This window comes from Felis catus, chromosome B4 (genome assembly GCF_018350175.1).
Source record: "Felis catus isolate Fca126 chromosome B4, F.catus_Fca126_mat1.0, whole genome shotgun sequence".
Lineage (NCBI taxonomy): Eukaryota > Metazoa > Chordata > Mammalia > Carnivora > Felidae > Felis > Felis catus.
Window position 1 is genome coordinate 68454708 of NC_058374.1, and position 20913 is coordinate 68475620.

Below are 20913 nucleotides of genomic sequence, written 5' to 3' on the forward strand. Positions count from 1 at the left end.
TCAATGATAATTTGAGATTTGGAGATATAAATATGGACATATTGAATTCACCACTGATATTTTCTTGAATAGGACTAAAAGTCTTTTAATAACCTTAATAAGCCTGATGCATTCAAAACTAGCTCACACAAATAAGAGAGGATGAATTTCTGAAACCTATGAATTTCTAATATGTTTATTCTAAAAAACTGAAGTTACAGTCATGGTATATTCCTTAAATCTTCAAAACACCAAGAAGCATTTTTAAAAATCTGTTTTAGTTCAGCAAGAATTTTTGAGCAAAAGCCAACAGTATTTCTTCTAAACTCATAGAAACTCGAAGAAAGTAAATAATTCTGGCAATAGAGCAAAGGGCTGCAGGGCTCCTGCCAATATTTACAGCTGTCACTGCTTTCTTCCCTTATTTTATGTTTTTAGTTAGTGAGAGGACCATGATGGGGGGGAATCATTTTAGGTTTATATTTCTGCTGTTTCTTTTCTCTTTGTTTCATTTTTCCACTGCATAATACAAATTGACTTGAAGGTTCTACCTGTTACTGGGCTTCACATAGTATTTCTATGCAGATCACTTCCAGGTACCTATTCCCAACCCCAACCCCCTCCAAAAATTCTGGTCTCATTTATTCAAATGTTTACTTGGTATCTCCATTTGGATGTATAATGGGAAACTGAAACCCAGCACATTCAAAACTAAATTTTTGGCCAACTCACTCTCCACCAAACCCCTACTTCCCCTTTGCCAAGTGGCAGCATCTTCCACACCAATGGGCAAGTCAAGAGGTGAGAACTCACCCCTGAGCTTCTCTCTTTCCCTCACCTTCTACTTCCAAACTGTTTATTTCTCACAGGTCTGAGGACCATCGAGCTTGGGTCTGTTGAATCTCTATGGACCTAACACAGGGTACATGATAAACCCTGAAATATTTTAAAACAGATATAATTGCCTATATAACCGTTTCTACATTTGCTAAATAAATTATAAGTAAATCACTCACTTTACATATCTACACTGGAAATTGTATTGGCAACCTCACAGCATTAGAGAATTCATTACATCTTGGAAGAGAAATGGTGTTGTATCATTCCTCCCAATTGTAGAAATGCATGGAATTATCTTCAAACCAATGTTAACTGTTTAGTAGTGATTCTTGTGCTTAAAGACTTCCAAATGAAGGCAGTTATACAGCCATTCACAGGTGTAGTGCTTTTTCTTTTAATTATCAGTTTTCTTCTATGACATATCTTCAGTGGCATTAAATACACACACAAATACACTCACATGCACATGCACACACATTTATTGATCTCACACTGTGCAAGGTTTTGAGGCCCCAATAGGAATAAGAAGATATGTATAAGGCATGTTCTTTTTACTCAGTAAATTCTAATCTAGTTAGAGATTAAGAAAGAGTAATATAGGTGTCTTATTTACATTTTTTCATATAGTTCTCACAAGTAAGTACCTATTAGTGTTCCTACTTGCCAGTTGCTGAAATAATTTGCCCAAATGAAATAGCCATATGAAAGAATTCTCATTGTATCTACATTCTTGTGTTTTAATCTCATTACCTTTTGATAATATAAAAATCTAAAATGCTGTGACCATATGCACAGACTTTCCAAGACAGTTTTATAGTCAGATGTTCTGCTATATTTATCTTCATAAGCCATCAAGACCTGTCAAAAATACCAAATTTTGGCTAAGAAACCACTTCTCCAAAATATTTTTTTCACCCCTTACTTCTTGAAATTGTCTTCAAATAAGTCTTCTAATAAAGTGTCCCTATATTCAGTTGGAGGTGGCCTGGCATTTGAAGATGAGCAAGAACCTAATAATAAGGAATCCAGGAGTGAGTTAAACAAATTCTCCATGATTTTAGACAAGGGAGAAGATCTCATAGGACATTGCCAGAGGTTAGATTTTCCTATAAATAGAAAGCTTGATTTAAGTCTTGAAATATAGAAGAGACATTGTTTTCTCATTTATAAACTGAGGTTAATAATAATTACTGTATCATTTGAGTTCATATGAATATTAATAATAAGCTTCTAGAACAGAGTCTGCCTTTCAAGTTGAGAGATAATGGAGTGTGGTTATATTAACTATGAAGCTAAGGATTATTTAATTGATCTTTTAATTTCTAAAATATTTATAATTCTAATTACAGCATATATAATATGATTATAAAGTATAAATATGCTATAGTATTGTAATTTCTATAACCTAATATAATGTATAGTATAACACATAAAATACTCAATAGATATTGAAGGAAGTATGAAGTGTTGGTGTACCGCTGACAAATTTTGAGGCAGAGTACAAGAGAGTTAACTTTTTTGAAGATCAAATTAAACTTTGCTTCAAATTAAACTGAGCTTCAGATATTTCGATACATGTTCCTTAAAATAATAAAATTCTGGCATGGATTCCTCTTGGTAACCGGGATCAAGGATAGATCCAGCAAGATTGTTATGATAGGTGTGCTTAAGTAGACTCTAAGTATCTGAAGATTGAAAAATTGCCTCTACTTCTAATACTAACTGAGGTTTGTCTGGGCCCTTTCATACAGTAGGTGCTCAATAAGTACTTGTTGTCTGATAAGACTTGAGTTTCCTAAAAAGAAATAATTCCTTATGTTAAGAGAAAATAAAGGCATTATCAGAAACTGTGGAATCCCTTTCCTTTAGACTTCAGACTTTGCATTAGCCATATCTTTGTTCTGAAATTGTATTTAAGCGGAGGGATATATCCACTCTTGTCTTATGGAAAACTTAATTAATACTCGATACAAATTTGAATAACAAGGAGTAAAATTCTTTGTATAGCTCAAGACTACATTGTTGTTATAAATCAGAAACTTCCACAAAAGAGCATGAGAATAGGGAGAGAATTAGGGAGCTTCCCCAGTATTTCTTCTGTGAATGGAACACTGAAAAGGAGACTGAAGAACACAGTGTTCATCAACCAAAGCACTTGGGATCAAATAGAATGATGATATTTTCCTGCAGAACAATTCAGCAAGGGAAACTCACTCACCACCTATGAAATCAAAGTTCAACATTTGGTATTTTAGGCTCTATAATTTGATTCCATTTTCTTCCCACTTATCTTTTTTCTAATTCTCCCATGAGTGTATGCCCTGGCCATATTAAACTCTGCAGAGTTCTCGGACTTTAACCTTTACTTTCCTTCTGTATGCTTTTACTATTGGCACTTCCACCTGCTTGCATGGATCTACCTGTGAAATATAGACCAATGATTTGCTTTTACTAATTATTCCATAAACTTATTCAACCAATGTTAATTGTGTGCCTTTAATGAGTAAGGCTTTGTGTTAAGCAACATGGAGTATGGTAAAAGGAATGAGACAAACTGTTGCTGAGGTGTTTACATCTAGAAACTCTGTCACTGAATGTATATCCTTGATTTACCAATACGTTTGCTGTTGCTACAAAATGTTGCTACTTGACGGGTGCTTCATAAATAGTGTGGAAGGAATGAATAATTAAAAAGGATCATCCAGCTATGTTTATATGATTATTTTATAATCTTCAAAGGAAATAAAACAAATTTCTTGACAGCACCCAATAAAAACTGATATCTGACTAAAGTGCACAAATGTTCACATATACCCTCTTATATGTGTTTCAAAAATAAATACTTATTAAATACGTATTGTTTAATTGAATTGAAGTGCATTTAAAAATAATTCTCTTGTTTCTAGGAATAGGGGCCTAAATTATTTTGGTAGGAATCACTCCTCAGTTTAAATACTGATATGACGACCTACAGTTAGTGATTCTCCCCTGTTATTTGAAAAATAGAATGTCAAGGTTATATCCTGCTCTTTCCTTCTGTACGGTATCTCAACTTGAACAGCAGCGATTAGGAGATACAAGATCATTAGCCTCATTCTTCAATCATGGGTGGGTCTCTTGTCAGAAGACAGTAAGAAATTTTATTCTTGAGCCTTGAGGCTTTATTCTTGAGCCTTTATTCTCAGCCTTGAGGTTGGTGAGGTAGTATAAATACCTGCCCTTTTACATGTAAGACATACAGATATTGTGGAGCAAGAAGCAGCTGCTTTAGGGAGAATGGCTACAAATGGAGCTTCAGAAAGCAGAGTGGCCGTAGCAGTGAAGCCTTGGTATTAGACATGGCCATCTGTACAGAGGAATAAAGTCATACAGAGGAGAGCTGACAGCCCAGGAAGTCTTTAAAATTCCCAGTGTAAGCTGAGTGCATGTTTCCATCTGGTATGGTTTCTTCCCAGGTTTCATTCTCTTGCGAGTCTGTGGGAGAGCAAAAGGGAAAGTTCTGTCTTGCTGGCATGGGAATTTGTTTCCTGCTGTCAAAGGCTTATTCAATCCTATTTTGGATTGTTAGATATGATTCACAAGGAAGGTATCATGAAACACATTACTTTGACGTAGTCCAGCTATCTCAGATCCGTTTGAACGGCTGTTGGGCTGCAAGAGAAGTTAATAGTACGTTTCAGTCATGTCATTATAGTCCCACAAGTCTCATTTAATAGTAAGAAAACTTCTAGGTGTTAGTGAAAGCAATATGTCAAAATGCCTTATTCATTATAATGTGGTAAAGTAAATCAGATGTAGACATACAGGATATTCAATTCTCACCCAGACCAAAAGCCACAACAAAGTACAGTGCAGACATAATTTTAAGAGATGAGTTTTTGAATGTTAAATGTTAGTTATCTTCTGATTTTTAGTGTGCACTGCTTAAAGATGTGGTCTAATGAATTCAGAACACATTTGATTGTTGTCTGTGAGTGTTGGAAATATTTTGACTTTCACTTAATACACTTACTACAATACAGTAGTTTTTGAACTATAGTTTTTGTAGTATGCCTACAAATTACCTGGGAAGCTTGATTAAAAAGTAGATACCTGGGTTATTCCCACAGAGACTCTAATTATTCTTGGGAGTTTTTCAGAAATCTATTTTATTAACAAGTACATCCAAGTACTGTTAAGGTAGCTGGCCCCTAGACCATGTTTTGGGAAGTACCATCTTAGCATTTTGAAAAATATGTTGATCATGAATACACAAAAAAACTTTTTTTGCAATCTAGAGCTAGGATAAATTCTAAGTATCTTTCAAAAAATAAACAATAAAGAGTAAAGGGTTTAAATCTTTCTAGAATAGAAGGAGTCACATGCTGGCTCTGTGTATCTTTGGGCAATCCACATGATCTTGATAACTCTGTTCGTCTATCAAAATCTTAGACATTTGGTAGTGTCAGAGGATATGATATATAGATTAATGATTTGTAAAATTTTTAGCACCAATCCTTGGTATTGCTCCTTTATGGTCCCCAGTAGCTGAGGTGACCTTGTTACTGTCAACACTCCTACTCATTGGCTCCATTCAGTTGCTTCCACTGTTCTTTATAACACAGGAAGAATCAGTTCTGCTTCCCAGTATCCTTCCTAACTCGTCCTAAAACCTACCTGCTATGTTTCATCTCTCACTTGATATTCCTCTCTTCTTTTTTTTAATTTAGTAACAGTTCTTTGCCAAATGTAGTACTGTATTCAAAGTAGAGTAAAACATGTGTTTGCCCTTGAATAACAAAGTGATCCATATTGATACACTGATAGGAAAGAGGTTGAGTGGAATTCATAAATATACGTTTGAGTTTTAAATCTTTCTTGATGAAATAGCTCCTCCCTTGTTCATTGACTGAACGGTAATTTATGGAATTACTTACGAAATCATGTTGTCTGATTTGCTCATGATTACTGTCTCCATTTTCCAATAGCATCTCGCTTTTGTAATTTCAAGCAAAATAACGGGCACAATTGACAGTATGTCATGTTGGGGGATTAGTTTGGAATCAGCAGGACCCTTCTGCATTTTCTCAAATGTCAAGAACTACCCAACCACGCATACACACGCTCCTAAAATGTGGGACAAAATATATGTAGGACTTTCTGTTTACTACCTGAAAGTGATGGTTTCCTGAAATTGTCTCAGTGATAAGCCTGACTGCATCATTAGTCTTATATGACATCATTAGCTTAAATTTGCCTGTGAAAACATATGTGCTATAAATATCACAAACAGGGGTTCTACTATTTTTAAATTCCTCTGCATGTCTTACATAATTTTAAAAATAAATGGATAATTAATCATAAAATGTAAAAATGTGAGGAGTCAATAGTTCTGTTAAATGCAAGCTATACTGTCAGTACTCAATTAATATACACATCTTCAAAATGCCTTCAGATATTTTTTCCTCAGCAGCCCCTAAGACATACTTCACAATCTGATGATGTCATATTTATTGAAATGTTTTAAAATATATTGTATCACTTCGGTCTTTACATATACTTCATACACAGTCAAGTGGTGGACTGTTTCAAGGACTAAGAAGATTGCAGTCTAAAGAATATTATGCTCTACCTACTAGTTGAACAATGTATGGCCCTGTTCTGAAAAAGGATACTGTTTATAATCAGTTTCAGAAAATGGGGTGTTTTTCTCGAGTCTGTGCTGTTATTCTTTGGCTTAGGCAGCAAGTTCTTCGGAAACTTTTACTAAGTATATTTGATCATAGCAGTAAGCTGCTAAAATATTGTTAATGACTGCAGAAAAACTAGTGAACTGAGGTAATAATAATTTGATGATAGAGTTTAAAGAAGTCAGTGTGAGACTGGAGAAGAACATCTGAAATATGCAATTATTCAGCTAGAGGGAGATGTGTTACCTATGTTTAAATTACATTTCATAATCTGAAAATTAGAATATTGATATGAAGATTTTTTTTAATATTTATTTTTGAGAGAGAGAGAGACAGTGTGAGCAGTGGAGGGGCAGAGAAAGAGGCAGACACAGAATCCGAAGTAGGTTCCATGCTCTAAGCTGTCAGCACTGAGCCCAACATGGGCTCGAACTCACGAACTGCAAGATCATGACCTGAGCCAAAGCCAGATGCTTAACCGACTGAGCCACCCATGTGCCCCAATATGAAGATGTTTAATGGACTTAACATTTAAATATATAATATCCCCTCTCTAAAGGGGTAGCCCTTTTTCTAAGATCAAAAACTGATTTTATTTCTGGGAAATTTAACTTACTCCACTTTAATATTTACTTTTATTATGTACATATGTTGTAGGGCTTTTACTTGCATACACACACATACATACATTAGTACTCACAATAATCCTGTGAAGAAGGAACTTGGATTTCCACTTTACAGACTGGGTGATGACCCCTTGGGAAGATTAAATGACTTGTACAGCAGAGGCAGAATTTCAGAATGATAAATTTCAGGATAAAATGTCCTCTGCTTTTAAAATGTAGAGTAGGGGGGCACCTGGGTGGCTCAGTCTGTTAAGCATCTGACTTCAGCTCAGGTCATGATGTCACAGCTCGTGGGTTCGAGACCCGCGTCAGAGCCTGGAACCTGCTTCCGATTCTGTGTCTGTATCCCTCTCTCTCTCTGCCCCTCTCCTGATTGAGTGCTCTCTCTCTCTAAAAAATAAATAAAAACATTAAAAAAATTAAAATGTAGAATAGAAGACATTGGTATATTTTCACCTAGACTAATCCGTGTTCAACTCCAATAAGCTTCCTCTTACTATTTTCTAGAAATAGTACTTTATAGCAAATGTTTTTCTGAACCAGAGCAGAACAACGAGCACCATAAGTAAATATTCTTTTTAACATGGCCTTTCATGAGCTGTGTTAAGAATAGATCCGGATAGACTCCTGATATTCCCACGAATCTCTTTTTTCTTTCTAAAATAGAGATGTGACCATTTGATTATATGTATTATTTATCAATACTCCTAAGATCTTGTTCTCTACCAATGTAAATGATTATATATCCATCAGTGCAATGAAATATTAGTTGTTTTGGCCTTAATGAAACATCCTTTGATTCTATAGCAAAACTAAATAATTTTCAAATAATTGTTAGTGCCCAAATGCTCACCACTAATGTATCGCTGAAGCTTTTAAATAGCTTATGTGTGTTAGCCTAAGCCAGAACTAAACAAAAGAGCTAGATGGTGTCTGTCCGGCAGAAAAATGAATATCTAGATATGGACCAAATTTCTCAAAGGAGAACTCTTGCATTGTCTAACATAGAAAGGGAGAGGTAGGGGAAAAGACAAGTGTAGGAAAAAAGAAGGAAAAGGACAGAAGGGAGAAACATGCCGCCTTGTGTTGTCTCATTGTAATGTGTTTTTGTTTTAATGTGACTGAGAGATTTAGTGAAGGATGCTGGAGAAAAGAAGTGGAAAAGAAGTTGAATTCCCTGGGAAATTCAAAAGAAGTTGAATTCCCTGGGCTCCAGCAGTCACTAGACACCTAGAGATCTGTGATGGTTTGGGGGATGCTGCATCTGCAGGGCTGGCTGGGAGGCCTCGCCCAAGTAGAGTAGAGAGGCCACAGGGCTCTGAAATCCAGCAAGTTCCGGTGCACAGCGCTGCCTCGGGCACAGGAACGCATCCCTGGTTCCTGCTTTTGGTCGTTATGTATTTTCAGCTTTTGGGAAGTAAAATGTCTGCTCCCATAAGTGACACATCTTTGTCAGAGTTGTTTGGTTTCTTCCTCCGTCGCTTCATTTGCTGCAACGCTTTCGGGCCTGTGGGGGCTGGGGAGCGAGCTGTGAATTACTTGATGGTATGTCCTCCAGAGCGAAGTAAGAAGAGCGGCCTCTTCTGAGTTAGCAGAAATGGGCCCATCCTCACTGCCTCTCTCCTCTGCAGCACTGCTGAGCGGATGTGATCAGAGAGTCACAAATAATAAGATAACTGGTAACACAATGGAACAAATCACTAGCAGAAAACAAATGTGTGAACAAGATGTGAAGGCTGCTCTTATATTTGAACAGCAAGAAACTCATTAAATGAAATAAATTACATGTTGTCAGGCTGATGACTCACTGTCCTATTGAAATAGGCAATATTTTGGAGTGAAGGAAAAGATAATGTGGTATGACACAGAGAGGCTCAAAATAATGAAAAACTTTTCCTTCTGACTAGAATGTGCATATTCATATCGGAAAACAGAGACTTCCAACACTTAATAAAGTACATATTAAAAATGCTTTAAATATTGCTAGTTAGAATACCCTCTTCTAGACTCTGTTTATAAGCAACAATAATCCCTAACAGAGAAAAGAGCTCTAATAGGAGACAGTCCTTTTTTTTTTTTTTTTTAGTATATATATAATTTATCGTCAAGTTAGCTAACATACAGTGTATAAGTGTGATCTTAGCTTCGGGAGTAGATTCCCATGATTAATCATTTACTTACAAGACCCAGTGCTCATCCCAACAAATGCTCTCCTTGATGCCCATAACTGTTTTTCCCTCCTTCCTAGCCCCCCATCCCCCCACCATCAATCCTCAGTTTGTTCTCTGTATTTAAGTGTCTCTTATGGTTTGCCTAGGAGACATTCCTTGTTACTATTTTTCATCATCGTACCCTCATTTTAAGGAATTAAAGTTAAATTTCACTTTGTTTATGGCAAGTGCTTTGGAATAGTTACGGAATGGTCCATTCATTCCTTCATTTATTCATTAAATGTATATGGAGAGACTTCTATGTTCCAGGCATTATAAAAGCAACAATGAATAAGAATCATGTTCCCTAACCTGGTGGGTCTATGGCCTGGTAGAATAATAAGTTAATATTTATTAAACACTTTCATCATAAATATTTCACATGTACAATGTTATGTAACTCTTACAACAGTCTTATGAAATAGTCATTCTTTCCATTTTACATATGAGGAAAACAAGGGTTGGAGATTGAGTAACTTATCACAAGCTACAAGCTAAAGAATGGGTGAGAAAAGGTGAACTCATAGCAACGGAGAGTAGAATGGAGGCTACAGATGCTGGGGTGTGGGAAAGGGGAGGTAAAAAAAATCAAGAGGACTGTTGGGTGTCAGGGTCTTAGAGGAGGAGGTCTTGGGGGATTATTATATAATAGGTACAGAGTTACAGTCTTGAAAGATGTAAAGAGTTACGGTGATAGATGGTGGTGTTGGTTGTGTAACTTAATGTAAGTTATGTGTATTTTACCACAATAAAAAAAAGCAACAAGACCTTGTCATTAATGGGGAAACTTTTCATAACAGGTACCCAGGTTCTTTGTACGATGTGCTGTTTGTGAAAACTTTGCCAAAATGAAGATTCTATTACAAAAAATCATGAAATTCATTATTTAGTACATTAGTAATTTATCACTAACTGAAAAAAAAATTTAATTTATTTGTTGGGAGAGAAAGTGTGAAAGAGAGAGAGAGAGAGAGAGCATGTGCATAAGTGGGGGAGGGGCAGACAGAAAGTGAGAGAGAGAATCCCAAGCAGACTCCATGACACCCAATACAGGGCTTGAACTCACAAACCATGACCTGAACCGAAATCAAGAGTTGCACACTTAACCAACTGAGCACTTGTAGTAACTTTTAAAAGAAAAACAAACAACCACAAAATCTTATATGTTTGGTGTATTCAACCATTAGACTTGAATTATGGCCCAGTTCTAATAGCCAAATCTACTAGCATAATTAATTTTGGGAAAATATAATAAGGGTAATGTGTTTTTGTTAGAACATAGGCACTCATATAGATAAATCTTTAGCAGCTTTTCATTTTTTTAAACATTCATTTCTGAGAAACAGAACATTAATGGGGGGAGGGGCAGAGACCGAGAGGGAGACACAGAATCCAAAGCAGGCTCCACATGCTGAGCTGTCAGCACAGAGCCCGATGCAGGGCTCGAACTCACGAACCGTGAGATCATGACCTGAGCTGAAATAGGACACGACCATCTGAGCCACCCAGGTGACCCTACTGTAGCAGTTTTGAATAACTGAGAAAACCCCACTCTAGTTTTAAAAATTGATTAATGACATCAGCTTTCATTTTACAGCAAGTTTTGATTAACATTTTCTGACAGAGGAAGTGAGGAAAGCTCTTAGTTGGTGACTTCCCTGGACAGTACGATATCCACATGTGGCAGGAGATAAGATGAGTTCTAATTACACAGGATACATGCTCCTATTCATCCCTTCCTAAAGAGAGAAATTTAATGGACCTAAATCATAATTTAATTTAATCAGTTTATATTAATATGTCCACCCAAAGTTATATGGGGACTTCCTGAATTTTTGAAACATCTGAGATTGAATTCATGTTTCTTTTGAGATTCTAGTTACATGGCAAATAAAATATATTTTTATCATAAAAACTGGGTGAGCCAAAATTCCAGCAAGATCTGGCTGAATTCCCCTTGTTCTGTTTTGACTCTGCCTAGCCATAGTTTCCCACATAGTGTGGTTGTTACATAAGAAGGCAATGTCAAATGATATTCCAGACCTAGAAAATTCTTATGTATTTTACCTCCAATTTTCTGAAATCACTTGCTCTGTGTGGGCACATTTAATCCTCCTTTAGACCAGCTCTCCTTTCCGAGACTACTTTTAAAGTTAATGAGATAAATAGACCCAAATCTCGCTGACATACTTCATCTGAATTATAAACCTCAGGAAAACTTGCACAGAAATTGTTCTTCATTCTTTGCCTCGATTCACCTGATTCTTTTTCTGTCTGGTCAGTGCTGGTTCCTCTACCCTCAATACCAAACTGCTGTACCATCCCTGGCTCTTAAAGTTGAATATCTGTGAGAATTATTAAGAGTTCGCAAATCATAACAGTTTATTGATAGGTAAATTAGAACTAGTTAAAATCCAATAATTACTACCACATTAAAGTGTAATGCTTCATAATCTGTAAAATTTTTGCAGTATATTATCTAAGTTAATATTTACAAAAAAAGAAGTGATTGACACAACAGTTTTGGCATAGTTTATCTGTTTGCCTTTTCTACATTTCTTTTCTTTCTTCTTTTCTTCTTTCTTTTCTTTTCTTTTCTCTTCTCTTCTCTTCTCTTCTCTTCTCTTCTTTTCTTTTCTTTTCTTTTCTTTTCTTTTCTTTTCTTTTCTTTTCTTTTCTTTCTTTTCCTTTCTTTTTGTTTCTTATTGTTTTTATAGTGAGCTCCATGCCCAGCATGGGGCTTGAACTCATGACCCTGAGATGAAGACTCTCATGCTTGACCGACTAAGCTAGGCAGACGCCCCTACCTTCCTTTTCATGAAGAGAATACATCCTGATTAGTGTACATAACTCTGTGAGAAGAAATAAGATCTTGATCAAGCAGATCAATAAAATGCTCAAATGTAAATTTTTTAGACAAGCTTTTCAAGATGTAAGCAATGTGTACAGGTTTCAATAATTTCATTTAGTTCTATCTTTAAATACTAATGATACTGTACATCATAGAAATGAATAGCTAGAAATCTTTCCATAGATCATTTAATTGATTTCCCCGATTCCTGAAGGAATATTCTCTTTTTCTCTCTGCTTAGTAAAAGAAATAAAATTAAAAGTCCAGAAAGTATACAAACTTGTAGTTCTCACTTTCTCACCTACATCCAAGAGAAAGAAATTGGTTATAAATTGATCCTGGTATTTCAAAATTAACTGTTGATATTTTTACTTAAGCAAGTATATTTTAAACATTTCCTGATGCTAATTTGACCCATTTCCACTATATTTTCTCTGTTTTTATGTTTCTCTAAAAGTTGAGAATTCACCTCAACTTTTTCTTGAAATAATTGATTCTTGATTGATTTTTCAGTGCAGAATAATCTACATACCAAAAGAGAAAAATGGGTTTATCCTGGTCCATGTAGTACCAATAAATATTTTTACCTGTCTCTGGAAATGCTAGAATTCTGGCAGATCAGGGTGGGGGTGGTGGGGGGGTTGGTGCTAAATATGATCTTAAAATTCATCACAACTGAAAAAAATAAGTAGAATCCTATGGGTTTTTTTACATGTCTTTATGATGTAAACAGTTAGTACCATTTTGGTTTTGCTACTTAAGAAAATGTTTAAATATATTTCTATATTGAACATCATAACATTAGATATTTTCTTTTCAGTATTGTTTTCAGGCTCTGTCTTAATTTAGACTTTACATTCAACTCTAGGTCATGAGAGTTTCCAACGTTATTATACATTGTTTGAAAACGTGATTTAATATCTTCCGAAGTTGAAATTACTGTTGTATCCCAACTGAAGGGTCTCTTTTTAGTGCCCTGAACCATGTTGCTGTCCAGGAGAGAGCTCTCAAGGAGAGCAGAAAGAATTGCTTGGGTTCTGATGTCACCCAATGACTCAAATCTAAGAGTGTAATACCTCCACCGTGATGCTCTCGCTGCCACAGTCAGATCCATTCTCACCATGATGTATTTTATGATGCTTTTAATCAAAGTAATTAACGTGTTTTCAAGTTTAATAGCATTTAGGTCCAAACAACTGTTCCATCACACTGATTTTTGTACACATCTGTGTGCCCACTCAATTGTGAACTTCTTATGGGCAAGCCAACTAAGTCTTTTCTGATTCCTCTATATATATGCTTACTCACAGAGATGGATTTGGCACAAAGCTAAATAAGCTTAAGTTGTGGTGTACAGCCTTCACCAGGGTATCCCCAGCACCTCTTGGATGGATCCTCCCCGGTGTTTTCACATGATCCTAAGTTTTTGCAAAATTTATAAAAGCAAGGTATTTTAATTAGACTACTGCATAGTTCTGTGGTTTACTTTACATTAGTAATTTTTGTCGTCTTGTTCTTAAATACAGCTTTCCAACTTTTAAAGATTTGGCCCCACAAAACTTAAGATTCTCCCTTGCTGACACATAAGTTTTAATTTGCCTTTTTTTTGAATGAATAATAAAGGAGAGGATGATGGATGAGTGTGTTATTAATCAACACATTCCATTAATCAACACATTCCACATAGTATTTGGAAATTAGCATTACTGGCAAAAAATGTTCCACAAGCCACCAAACAGGTAATCCTAACATATCACTTTTGTATAATGTCTATGAATTTCCAAAGCTCGTATACAGACATATCTTTAATTGAATCTTCCTACCAGCCCTTCGCTTAAATTTGATCTTCAATTAAATTGGTCAATATCAAAATGTTTACTACTGTGCTATTTATAGGAAAAGTACTGTTATGCTCAATGGTTATAGTTAAAATTGAGTGATTTGCTCATGTTTGTACAGTGTTAAGACTGGGAGGCAGCTGATAACCCTCTGATACCAAGTGCACTCATTTCATACAACATGGTGCTTACAAATGTATTTAAATAAACTAAAACTTATTCTATAAACAAGAAAGCTAAAATAAAATAGAATTGATAATATTGTTGACCTCAAATGATGAACATTCACTTCCCCTTTTTTTCCCCTTATCCTATCTTTTTCTTTCCTTTCCTTCTCTTTTCTTTCTCTTCTGTTTTGGATGTAGGTGTTTACTATCCAACTGTCATAAAGCTAAAGCTTTTTTGAAAAATCAAAACTAACTTCTGCACCTAAGATGAAAATGTGGTTGCTGGTCAGTCACCTTGTGATAATATCTTTTACAACCTGCTTATCAGGTAAGAAATATCCTTTGCATATTCTCCATAAATTATGTCAATGTAATCAGTATGTGTGTATTCACCTTATTAAATCTGGTGCATGAAGTTAGTATTCATATTTTTTGACATCTGTGTCAGACAAGTAAATTAATACATATTAAAGCCGACCCTATTTTCCTTTTTATTTTCAATTAAAATGTCACAAGATTAAATCAATCTTATGTAGTAGTGTGCTGCTTAATGTTTAAAATGTGGCTCTCTGGGAGAGAAAAGTGTCCCTGCTGCGTAACATTTATCAATGGCTGGGGACTAAATATTACTGCTATACCCAATCTTGACAAATTGACATAATTTTATGTGCCATTGGAAAAGATATACAATAGCTCACCATTATATAGTATTTTCACCGTAAGGATACAGTACCTTAAGTAACCTCAATTGCATAAATAAAAGTAAAAGGTAGTGAAATAATTAGAGTAATGGGCTTTAAGCATTTGTTACTTTTGTTTTTAATGAGTTGATTTGTAACTTAATATTCAATTCCTATTACTGGCTGGTGTTGTGAAAAACAATTTTAAAATAATCTACAGTGTGTTCAAGGACATTAAAAACAACAAAGCAGTTTTGAAAGTGCTGTAGTTTTAGGAGAGATACTATACCTCTGTCTTTCAAAGACAACTACAAAGGATTCAGAAATATTTCCTACAAGGAGAGGGGCATTATATTTTTATCTGAAAGCAACATGTTTTCTAACAATCCATTTTTCTAATACCTTCATTTCATTGCCTTAACTCAGTAAATACTTGTTTGGTTATTATTGAGTGTAAGACTTAGGTGGAAATTATTTTTCATTTATCAGTCCCCATTTTTGTTTTAATGATGAACCTGCTAGACATCCTACTGTACTTTTTGTTTATTATTAAGGAAGTAAAAATGCTATTTTATTTTGGGGACTAGTTTTTATTATGATGACTTCAGAATCCATAAAATATAATAATTCCATCAGTGCTTGAGAATTTTAATGACATTGCTATAATGACAGGAATCACACACACACACACACACACACACACACACTTACATGCATATTTATATACATATTATACAAATATAATAAAATTTTGTGGTAGGATTATTTTGGCTAAGTCTTATTTGTATGAATAAAATGAAGGAATAAACTTATTAGTACTGAAAATTTGTCCTAATTCTATTGACCACAAATTTTAATGCAACTATAAAATGCAAAGAGATGAAACAAATAGTTGCTAACATGTGAAGATACATCAACCATCATAAGAAACGGCCAGTAATGTCATTTTATTAACTAGTATCAGTTACTTGAGTAATGTTTCAAACCACAGCTTGAAAAGCTGCTTTGGGATTAAAATTGCTTTTTCTTTTATTTTTAGAGTTTACATGGTACAGAAGATATGGTCATGGAGGTAAGTTGATAAAAGAATAAATTTTTTAAATAACTTTTCCAAACGAACCATATTTTATCTCTAAGCAATTAAATCTATAAACTTAATGGCAAATAAATGTTAGATAACTTGGAGATTCTATAAGATAGTTTATCTGGGGTCATAAAACAACTTGTTTGATTGCCAAAATGAATGAATGGATACACCACAAACAAATAGGCTATTAGATTATTAGAGCAGATTGAAAATATATTCTAGGTGGCCTTTAGTTTTTCCTAATGCTTTGTAACAATTTAATGCCATGAAGTTTTGAAGCAATATTTTAAATATTGTAAACACCTAACTTACTTTTGAAATCCTCTTGCTTTGTTGAGAGAAAAAGAACTCTCAGCAAGTTCTTTAACTTGTTAAAGTTAATGACATTGGAACCTTAAGATACAGTTTAGTTAGGACCCCAAAGATGGTGCAGAGTTTATTGTTTATAATTTATTAAGTATAACTAGTGATTCTGCTAATTTAGATTCTACTTCAACCACTGAACATTTCTGGCCAGAAATAGAGGCAGTGGTATACTGGAGAAGACAGAATCTAGAGTAAGACCAACTTGGATTTGCATATTCAACCTGGTATTCACTAGAGATTGTGATCTTGTGCAAATTATTGAACTTCTATGAGCTTTGACTTTCCCATGTATAAAAATCACATGGTTCTTGTAAAGACTAAAAAAGAATGTGGTGATAGATTCTAGCATAGTGATCTTACATGATAGGTGCTCAGTGAACACACTAAGACTCATAGCTTATAAAAGCTACTGCATAGTGGTAGGAGAATGAAAAAATTAGAAAGAGGCACTGAGCAAACAGTGCTACAACTTGCATGCCAAATCAACAATATTCATGCTAGAGTGGGTCAGAAGAACTTTCATTTGTAGGTTGCCATGAGGGTTATGGGAAAGTCTTAGCATGAATTCCACCAAAGCCATTTTTGTTCCCACCTTGTGAGTTAGGAATCACTGCATGTACATTATATAAAGATCAGTAAGATATGTTTCTTGACTTCAACAACCTTACTGTATACTAGGAAATAAGTAAGTAGACAACGAAATTATAAGAAAAATATAATGAGCATTTTAAAAGATTTTCCTTGAAGAAAAAAGGAATATTTAAAGATGGGGGTAGTACATTAGGAAATCTTGAAGTATTTCAAAAGTTAGAAATGGAGCTAATTCCAAATAAATGATGTGGAACAAAAACAACACAGAGCTAGGGAAATATGGGCTGTGTCAAGTCAGTGTTTCTCCAAGCATTTCAGAAAACACTTGTTCTACAGGATCTTAGTAGGAATTACATTAGAAAGGACTTCATTGTCAAATAAATTTGGGAAAGGTTAGTTCATAAAAGTTCAGTGGTTATTGTTAACTTTAAGTAATAAGTATTTATACTATGTATGTAATAAGTATAATACATATATTACTTGCTTAGGACTGCTGTAATAAAGTAACTCAACTTGGGTGGCTTATAACAATAGAAATGTATTGTCTCACACTTCCGGAGGCTAGAAGTCTAAAGCAAGGTATCATCAAGGCCATGTTTCCTCTGCAACCTGTAGGAGAAGGCTTCTTCTTTGCCTCTGCCAACTTTGGGTAGCTTTGGACATTCCTTGGCTCACGGCAGCATGACTGCAAATGTTCACCTCCATCTTCATATGTCATCTTCCCATGTCTCTTCACATCTTCCCTCTGTGTGTGTCTACGTCTGTGTCTGAATTGCCCTCCTTTTTTTAAGTTTATTTATTTATTTATTTTGAGAGTGCAAGCAGGGGAGGAGCAAAGGGAGAGAATCCCAAGCAGCTTCCGTGCTGTAAGCACAGAACCCAACGCAGGGCTCAATCCCACGAACCGTGAGATCGTAACCTGAGCCAAAATCAAGTGTGGGTCACTTAACCAACTGAGCCACCCAGATTCCCCTGAATTTCCCTCTTTTTAAGTTGCCAGTCATATTGGATTAGGGCTCACCTTTAACCTCATTTTAATTTGATTTTACTTTTGCAATTATCCTATTTCCAAATGTGTTCACGTTCTGATGTACCAGGGATTAGGACTTCAACATATCTTTTTGTGGGAGCACAATTCAACCAACAGTATTACACCGAGAGAAAAGTACTGTGAATCTCTGAGGAAAGAAGAGTTGTAAAATATCCAGATATTCCCAAGCTTATTCACCCACCCAGCTAGTAGTTACTAAGGGAAAAAAAACCTCATTTATGCTGACCAATATCAAGTTAAATTCATGACTACTAACTTCAAATTAAGAGCTGGTACTGCCCAGCCAACATACTCCACTTCCCCAGTGAATTCATCTCCTCATTTTCCTAGCTCATGTCAGAGTTGCTTCCCTCTCTTCAAAACTCCAACAGCTCCTGGCTGTCCTTTACTTTCTATTACACAGAAGTGTTAGAGACAATCTCAAAAGAACTTCCACAAGTTCACCCCACTATATGTAGTTTCCTTCCACATCTATACTCATAGACTGTGTCTTCCTGCTTGTTTTATACATGATCTCACCATACCAAACCCTATACCTGTGCCCTTGTCCTATCCCATCTGGTTTATTTAAGTTCATTGCTCTAGTAATTGCCTGCCGTGTCTCCTCATCATCAGTTTCTCCCTCTCTACTCGATTATTACTGTCAACATATAGACATTCTGTAGTAATTTCTCTCATTTAAGTAATCATGTCTCTGCTAATCCCATACTGTATAGCTAATATCCCACTTTTCTATTCTTCTTTTCAACATCATTACTAAAAAAAAAAAAAAATGGAGTATGCTTTCTGTCTTTCCTTCTCTGACCCATATTTCCCTTTGAACCTACTTTGATCAGACTTTAATCCCAGCATTCAACCAAGATGCTTTGTCCATGTCACCAATGATGTACACATTGTGAATCCAATGGTCAACACTAAGGCTTTCTACTTGACCTATTGGAAAAGTGATGCAGGTGCAGATATTACGTGTAGACATAATAACATCTACAGGTTGTATTTTTTTCTCATATGTGTTTCTTTTAAAAGTAAGAGACCTTTCAGTAGTTCTCCAGTCACCTCAATGTCCAGAGTGGGGTCACACATTTACCTCCAATAGGAAGGAGTAATGTAATGACATTAATGAGAGTCAACCTATATTTCTGAGTCATGTGACTGAAGATTTGATCTTTAAACATATCTGACCTTTGTCATCAGGGTAGGAGGGGAGGACTAGAACTGGTTAGTCAAAGAAGAATGTCTGCTACATCACTTAGGTGAGTTGAAAGTAAGGTTTGTTTTTTCACTTATGAATAGGAGAGTTCTATCCAATATATCATTTTGGATCTACAATAGTTTTTAACTATTACTTCATAGTAGTCTTAATAGCCTAGGTGACTAGCTTTTAAATAAAATAAATATATGCATTAAAATAATACATAGATATTTTTAGTTTGAAAAATAAAAGAAACCAAAATTTATTTAAAAATCCTAAAGCCCAGCTCCACTCTTCTCCATGTCTTTTAAAAATTTCTTCCTCTTTTATTTTTTAGATTGTATGAAACCAACATGTATCCTATTGAGTTAAGAGAATAAATACAACTGAATTCCATATAGTGAACCTGTAACATTCAGATATTTAATTAATAACTGAACATTTGAGGGTAAATACTTATTTTAGATGCTTTCTCAATTACGGTCTGCTGTTACTTTACTTTAACAATAAGAAAAAAAATAATAAGATACAGCTATTTCAGGACCAATATTCACCTATACTAACCAAAAATGAAAATAAGTATCTCTTTAATTCCTTTGTAATTTAGTGACAAAAAAGAATATGAGAAGAGATAAAACAGCAGTATAATACTTATTCTGTAGGATTAGAGTATAAAACAATCTATAATTTGTGCAATGGGATTACCATATGACTATAATATTCAAAGCTAATATCAATGAAAATTAAAATTCTGAAGGGAGAACAGATATGGAATTTCCATTGTCTTCACGGCACCTACACCCAAATTTTAATGACATGTTTTCCATAAGACTACCATCAAGTACTTAGCATTATTTTCATTTCATATAGCATTAGTCTATCTCTAATTATGGCTGGGATTTTATAGCATTCACTGCCTTATCATTATTTTGTGATACAGTCACTGTTATAAATTAAAATAGACTAGAGATAGCCTGAGGAGTCTAAGTCATACAAATAGGTCCACTAACCGGAGAGTGCTATATAGTGGGCTATAGTCAGATGTGAAGTAGGTGTGGGAAGATGCCCAGACAGTTAAGGAAAACACAGTGTGTAGAGGCTTTAGCAGTGGTCAAGGAAGGGGCTGCTATCAAGGATTTGATAGGCTCTTCTCTGGAAGATAAAGCCATGCAAAGGGAAATATGGTCAACCTTTCGCTAACCTGACCCTAGTCTCTGTTCTGATAATTTTGTTGCTACAAGTTCTTCAAACCAATTCCTTTACATTTTAATTATAGTGAATTACTACAACAGTATAGATTCCCCATAACTCTAAAGGATTGGGACACCCAAGTATTCAAACTCCAAGCTCTGAACAGCCTTGTTTCCTTATCAGTGGGGAATGGTGGACAATGAAGACAGTAGGAAGAAGCATTCTTTGAGACCATTTAAATGCTGTCTCATTTAGAGAATTTATTGTATTTCAAGAGACTTGTAACACTCTCCATCCTATAATAATTGTAGCATTGTAAATATTGTAAAAATCCCCGTGTTAGACTCTGTTCAAAATTTTTTGCCATTGCTTTTTTCTAATAGTTTTTTTTTCCTTGAGATTCTTCTTATACTTATGTAAAATTATGTTTTTATAACTAACAGATTGAGATGACATATTACAGAATGAGAAACAGAATTTGTTTCAAAATAGATATAAAATGAATAAAAAATTATCTCAAGTACAAATCATAATTATGCTTCCAATTTTCAAACATAAAATATAATAGCAAGATT

The 20913-nt window shown here is 34.9% G+C and overlaps 1 protein-coding gene across 4 annotated transcripts in view; it reads left to right on the forward strand.

Annotated features, from left to right (window-relative positions):
- The window catches only part of CNTN1 (contactin 1), a 367620-nt gene that overhangs the window by 176614 nt on the left and 170093 nt on the right, over positions 1-20913 (forward strand). For all 4 annotated transcript variants that reach the window (XM_011283870.3, XM_003988561.5, XM_011283872.3 and 1 more), the window contains 2 exons: positions 14379-14508; positions 15900-15932. In XM_011283870.3, coding sequence (XP_011282172.1) covers positions 14448-14508; positions 15900-15932 — 94 coding nt within the window. In that variant the 5' untranslated portion in view covers positions 14379-14447. The remainder of the gene's footprint in view (positions 1-14378; positions 14509-15899; positions 15933-20913) is intronic.